The 7,376-nt window shown below is 36.7% G+C and overlaps 1 protein-coding gene across 1 annotated transcript; it reads left to right on the top strand.

Annotated features, from left to right (window-relative positions):
• Positions 1–388: 388 nt before the first annotated feature.
• Positions 389–7,376, top strand: LOC132547370 (dual specificity protein phosphatase 10-like). Its single transcript, XM_060211130.1, has 4 exons — positions 389–1,113; positions 4,528–4,683; positions 4,823–5,008; positions 7,025–7,376. The coding sequence occupies exons 1-4, from the start codon at positions 537–539 to the stop codon at positions 7,270–7,272; spliced, it is 1,167 nt and encodes a 388-aa protein (XP_060067113.1). The 5' UTR covers positions 389–536; the 3' UTR covers positions 7,273–7,376.

Genomic DNA, 7,376 nt, shown 5'->3' with positions numbered 1-7,376 from the left:
TGAGGATTATCATCACTGTTGATATAACTTGAACTTGATACTACTCTTTGCTTAATAGGCATGTGACTCTCGATGGGTCGGTTTCTTATCCTAAACAATCCTGTCGTTATGTTATCATGCCCTGAAGCCTTTGTCAGAATCAAATGCCCTTAACCGATCGCGTTTCACTCAAAAGACCATCGACCGTTCCCGAGTATTCATAAGCTGTACCGGAACTAGCCGAAGCCGTGTTCGGAAAAGCTTTCACACTATGATTCATCTATTTATAGCAATGATGACCTCATGGTAAAATTTTTCCGGCTGTGACGTGTTAGCTATAAATGACTCCATTCATGCACAACCCAAACATTGTGTAGTGTGACTAAGGTAGTACAGGACGTGTATCTCTACTTCTATATTACTGTTAGAGACTAGAGAGTGAGCTTTATGTAGGTACAGGCACTGGTACGCCATAGTGTTAGTATAACTGGCCCATGTCGGTGTAGTAAGTCTCTCGTGGTGTTGTTTTTGGAGAATTTTACTATACATTATAGACTATGCCTGAGTGTGGGGATATAGATGTTTTGACCCCAACAGCTCTCATGACCAACACGATATTACCAGGTGGAAGGAGAAAGTTACAACTGTCCTTGGATTTTTCATCGTTAACAGATTCTGAAGATTTTCATGTGCCGAAAAAGCTTTGTAAATTGGAATCAATGAGTGTTTCATTGACAGGTCCTTTACAATTGAACTCTTTGGCCCCAACTCAAGCCTCTTGGCGGACGATACAACCTCAGGAACTGGCAGCAAGACTTAACAAGGTTCACAAATCGTGTCTTCTAGTGGACTGTAGGTCTTTTATCTCCTATAACGTTACACATATTCAGGGTGCTGTTAATGTAAACTGCTGTGACAGATTCAACAGGAAAAGGCTTCAGCAGGGAAAGGTAACTTTAGTGGATCTCATCAATTCTAAAGAAGCCAAGGACCAGTTTAAACGTCGCGGGTCGAAGGAAGTGATTCTGTACGATGACAGTACCAAAGACTTGCATCAACTGCCCAGTGACAGTTCTTTGTACCTGGTCGTTTCTTCGTTACTGAGAGAAGGCAAAGAAGTAATGGTTCTTCAAGGTGGGTAATTTATCTAAAAAATTAGAAAAAGTGATGATTATTTTTTGTGTGACAATTATGAACTTTTATTCAAAATTGTTTTAGTATAACGTCACAAAACTTACTATATAGTGTCTCATATCTGTTTAATATGTGAAATTATTCTAGATGTTTTATTCAATGATAAATATGGTTACCGTTGGTTATGTGTGGATCCTGAGGGGACGGGTGTCTTTTGAATGGAGTAAGATTATCATACATTCGTTTACACTTCTACATTTCCCTATGAAGAAAAAGTAATATGTTAACTGTGACAATGATATAATGATACTTACCGTTTGTTTATAAAAGTATATAATTGGTTATCATCTTATACAAGACCTTGTATATTTACCAATTTCTACTTCTAATCTTTTATCATAGTCGGTTCGAAATCTATTTTCGTTCACAATGCTATTTGATATTTCCTTCCAACACTTAAACGTGTCGTGATATCCGTCTTTGATATCAAATCCACTTATGAATAATTTTTTAATCTTCAAAAGTCATTTTCTTTCTTTATATTATACGACTTGACATTTTTATCCGTCAGAATCTACTATTAACTTGTTTAATCTTTTCATACTTAAATGTTTGTCCCGAACAGTACGCTGATGATTCATTTTCAAAAATGTCTTTCTTCTTTGAGTTAATTCCTCGAGACAAATAGTCCCATAAGGCATGTGATTTGTCTCCCTTTGTTGGCCGTGTATATGACCCCCTTCAGCCCTATGTGGCGCATAGTTGCTCGTGAGTCACTGACAAACAATCGCCGCCGTACTTTAGTCATACACTGTTCTCAACACTATAAGCCCGGAATGTGGGTACGATCAAGGCGATTTACAACTTTTCGTCGTCAATGGAGCGAAACCATCTCAAACCCTTTATCTGGAGGGTAAATGAACGCCATGTATTATTACTTAAATGGGTAATAATCATGATTTGTGCTGTAATTACAATTTTTATATACAACACATAATAATGAAGTCGACTGATGAGAGTTCGGGAGGTTGCTGCCCTAATCACCATAGGTCGCATTCCGATGTCATGATGAAGATTCCATACAAATGTTCACTGGAATATGAAAAGGCGTGAATGGTTGAATGGAAATATTTTCAAAATGTAAAAAAATGAAGAAAAAAAACTAAAAAAAAAAACCGAACAACTGTTTACTCCTCAGTGAAAATCGTGTATTCAAACATGTTTAAACCAGAAACAATTACAAGAATTTTAGACAGTTTTCAACTAAATTTCAAAGGACTATTGACAGAAGAAAAACGCGGAAATAAACCTTTTGAATATTTATTGAAAATTGTTTATAAAAAATTAGACTAATACCTTCTCTAAATCATTATTATTCTCACAGATCTTTACATCTTTCAAACGACTTAAAGGTCGCTTTGAGTAGATATGGAATGTAAACCAAATTTGTCAAAGGGATAATTGCTTTCTTATTCAATTAGTATCAAAATTCAAACACTTAGTCAGAGCAACCAAGTGAAAACGTGAACATTTATGACAAATCACCAATGGAGAGAATCTATTTTGCAATATATCTTAAACGAATGAAACGCAATGGATTTTTTTTTACCTTCTTTGTATGTCTTCAGTTATGTCAAGGTTCAATACAATTTAAATTTCTCCATAATAAATCGTGACAAGTGGTTTTTATAGGACATAATAGATATATAGTATCGATTCCCTATCATTCTGTTAGGCCAAGTAACCAGTGTTCTTTAAGAAAATCAATTAAATCTATTGAAATGTTTGTTTTCAAAACGGTATCCAAAACAGAGAGCAGACGACACTACGTCATACTAGACAACACCGCGTCAGATGGCAACTCATCGAGTTTCCCAACACCAAAAAACCACAAGCACTTTCACTAAATACGTTGAAAATAACTGAGACAAAAGAAATGTTTTCACTCATGAATTATTTGTCTTGTTTACACCCTGCGCGTGAAAGGAAAACCTGCATGGCAACCATCGATTTTAAAACATAGAAGGTTACCGTTTGTTTATTTTGAATTGTATTTGATAAGAATAGTTTCATGTCAACAATGTTCCTTTTAAAATAACATTGAAAATTGTTTTATTAATGACTTTGTTTCCTTTCTCACGGTTTTCATACAGATAACGTCCATTGTTTAAATATATATTCGTGTCTAAACAAATATTGGTGCTTGGCCCATATTTTTTTTAAAATAGAAGTGTTGATAAAGCCGGTTTTTACAGTTGCTATCTGAGGAAACTCCATAGCTTCATTTACAGCGTTCGATATTTACTTCCATTGAGGGAAAACCAGTTAGATCTAGCGCGGAACGAACAGCGCTAGTGATGAGTCATCGAGACACACATCGCCAGCTGACTTATAAGGTCTAAACGTGTGTGCTATTTTTACCCGACCCTTAGTATATACGACCAGGTAAACACGCTATATAGGTCTTGTTTACTTACATACTTACTTGTGTATACAGGCTGTCTATGCGGATACGACTTGACTAATGATAATCACACATGATGATTACGTCACTATTTGCGGTTTCGTAAATCCCCGATACATAAACATTCATTTTATGCGTGAATATCGGAGTGAAAAGAAACATAAATAAAGACCTTTTTATAGACACACTGACACACGATAAAAGATTCTATCATTGATTTGCTTTTCGATAACCCTAAATTTGAACATGTTATACACGTGTATATTATATTACGAATTCTAAATGGTACTAATTATGCAAATGGACTGAAAACGTAGGTGATTTGTACTTTTCCTCTGATATACATGTACACCAGTGCATCCACTAAAACGTGCACGAAAAAAGAAACATTGTGTTGAATGAATGGGCGTGTGTGCGATGCCTGACGCAAAAGCTAATAGTTATGGTTTGCGGTTAAGCACTTGTTGATTCGCGCCAGACAAACGTCATCAGGCATCCTTCCATACGAGATGGGAAAGTTGTAAGATAGTGTTGAGATACAGAGGATATTTATACACGTGTTCCGTGCCTAAATATATTCTATCCGCCTGAAAGTTAAGCCGGGATATCTCCTCTTGTATCTACGAGATGCTGTGATGAGACATTTTGTTATCTAAGCGGTAGAGGCTTCGCTCTGTGTGACCGATACCACGTGTAGATACAAACTCTTATTTACAGGTGTATTGCACTTACCGTGGAAAAGATAAAGCACTCAACATTTTGAAATACTTTTTGATTTAATAAAAATGTAGAAAAAAAACCGTTTTCTACGCAGTTTGTAAAAATCCACAAGGCATTCTGCGGGTATTCCGTGGTAATCGACTTTAGATTAGCGCTACACAAACTGGAGCTGAGTTAATTTTTGTGAATCAGTCATTTTCTGACGTTGCGTTTATCTTTATGTTTTGCAGGAGGACTCCAAGCCTTCCGGTGCCAATACGGTGACCTTTGCCACAGTGGGGTTAAAATCGTGGACTCCCGTCCTTTGTATTCTCCAACCACGGGAATAATTGAACCCCAGATTGAGGCTGCGGAGGCGACTCAAATATTACCGTTTCTTTATCTTGGTACGTGTATTTATACTGACACAATCAACATTTCGCGAAATCATTTCACTTAAAAAAGATTAAATATTTACAGTGTGTTTTCTTGTGTAACTGGTGCCAAGAAAATGTATTTAATTTCGGATGTTTTTGTTTTTTACAGGAAACGAGCGGGATGCGGCAAACTATAAGAAATTGACCGACCTCGATATCACATATGTGCTTAACACAACGTCAACCGTACCCAAGCACTTTGAAGACCAAGGCATTACGTACAAGCGTATTCCTGCCTCGGACAGTGGTGCACAGAATCTCCAGCAATACTTCGAAGAGGCTATCCAATTTATAGGTAGGCATGCGCAACACTTTACTTATAGGATAATCTAACTACTTAACCCGGATGTTTGTTCCTATGTTACACCAAAGACAAAAATTCGAAATTGTCGTTCATAGTAATTTTTGCTTAGTAAAAAAAGAGAGAAAAAATGGTTCACAAGTTCCTCTTATCAATAAAAATACTGTGCCAAGATAGATTGGAAATTCTTGACATTTTTGTCGAAGCGATCAACGCTTCGTATGAATTATCAACTGGTGACGCGGCATTAGTGGTTAAACACATCAACAATACATGGTTTAATTGGTACAATGAACTGACCTTTCAACCCCGGCATTGCCATAAATTTCTGATCAATTGATTGTTAGTTTAAATATTTATTTCCTGCTTGTGTTTATTGGTCAGATTTATGACTAAGACTCGAAGATATAAAATTACATTTATTTGAAAAAAATATTGATTATAAGGTAATGAAACAAATAAATAAATCGTTTTGCCATAACGAGACCTGTAATGCTAATAACATTTTAATGATGTTTTTAAAATTCAAACTAAACGAACTAATTTAAAGTGTCAAATTTTAAATTAAAGTTTGAATGCAGTCAATCGTGTGTGACGCGCTGATACAATCAATAGGGCTAGAGGTATCAACTTCGATCTGGTCCTGGAATGACTCACTCGTTTGTTGGGTCGATGATCGCCAAGCTCGCTTTGTCCCTTCAAGGGGCTGACATGTTTACAAATACAGTTTGCATGTTTAAGAGAGGGGCTTACGCGGACATAAATTATTGTTTGCGATGTAATGAATCAAGAGGTGTTTAATCTCTGCAACATGTTAGAATCTTCCCTCGGGCGCCCCAGTCAATGTCAATTTCTCACCTGCTGATGAATTCGACGACACACGTGTCCATTGTTAGGGGACAGCTGATGTCACGGCTGTAGGGGAATGACTCAGCCCCTGTCACGTGCCCAGTTGTCATGGAAATTGCATATCAAGAGGAACTATATAGTTTAATTATTGCGGAAGAAGAACTTGTTTTAAGTGAGACATATGGCACACGACTTTGTCCTAGTATCAAAGAAAATTTCCCTTCTGACTCATGTACTGCTATTTCAAACTTTAGGACAGGTGATACCGAAAAATGATAAACACTGCAGGAAAAAAAACAGCGAGTGCATATTTCTAAAGCAAGTAAATGGTGGTTCTTTATTGGGGAAGTAATGTTTGAATAAAAAAAACATTCATATCGCTTCTGTTGAAGTCGACAGATTTCCGGCGTAGTGTCTTAGTTTGTCATCAAATGGTGACACTGGAAATGATAATATCTCTATGTATAATTCCCGCCATTGACGCAACTAGATTATCTACAAAGTCTCCTTGACGAATGATAGAAATCATTAAAATATAACTTGTTTGTTCTATAGAGAGGGAAATGAGTAACGCCAAGGGATGATAGAGGGATGTCGCCAGTCGGCGGCCAAAAGCTGATTCATCATCGTAGCAATCGATATTTGTATATATATGCATATAAGTCAAAAACTAAAAACCTCTCGTATGAACGATTATAATACAATAAACATACTGGGCCATCTGTGGTTGTCACCAGCTGTGTGACTTAATAACAGTATCACTGTATTCTTGGTGCAACATGTTGTTGATATAACATTCGATATATATAGGTGGTCAGCTGCCTGAAAATCGATATTTTTCAAGGTCACTTAATGACATCACGAAGTGTTTTATCAAATCAGTGCGGGGAACGATAATTTTGTTTCTTACCTAAATAAATTTACATATCAATAGGGTGCGATAATAGAATTACATTTTCATTAACATAAGCAACTGGATAGAACAATATGAAAAAAATATTTAAAAAAACCCCAAATAAACAAGAAAACAGAAAAACAAAATGTTTAAATTCGTATAAACAAAGCATTGAAATGTCTATTTTCTTTTGTATTTTGAATTCAAATGAATCAGAATTAAGCTTTGCATTATATTAATGGTTTGTATGCTTTATGTACTTTCAGAGGAAGCTCGACAAAAGGAAGCACGTGTTCTCATCCATTGTCACGCGGGCGTCTCGCGCTCTGCCACCATCACCATTGCCTACCTCCTCACACGCTCATCTCTGAGTCTCATGGATGCATACCGTTTTGTGAAGGGACGCAGGTCCATCATCTCGCCTAATTTCAACTTCATGGGCCAGCTCATGGAGTATGAACAGTCTCTCAACAGCGGGTCTTGCTCGCGGGTTCTCACCCCGAAAATTGTGTAACATCCTCATTTCTCATCGTTCATTTGACATGTCTCATGATGTGCGAACCAAGTTTTGAGAAGACTTTGATATGGAAAAATTATGCAATAAACAGATTAACGCAA

Source organism: Ylistrum balloti, unplaced genomic scaffold (genome assembly GCF_031769215.1).
Source record: "Ylistrum balloti isolate Yb309-2 unplaced genomic scaffold, AGI_CSIRO_Ybal_v1 Utg369950, whole genome shotgun sequence".
NCBI lineage: Eukaryota > Metazoa > Mollusca > Bivalvia > Pectinida > Pectinidae > Ylistrum > Ylistrum balloti.
The sequence above is the reverse complement of the archived record's forward strand: the minus strand, read 5'-3'. Positions and strand labels throughout refer to the sequence as shown.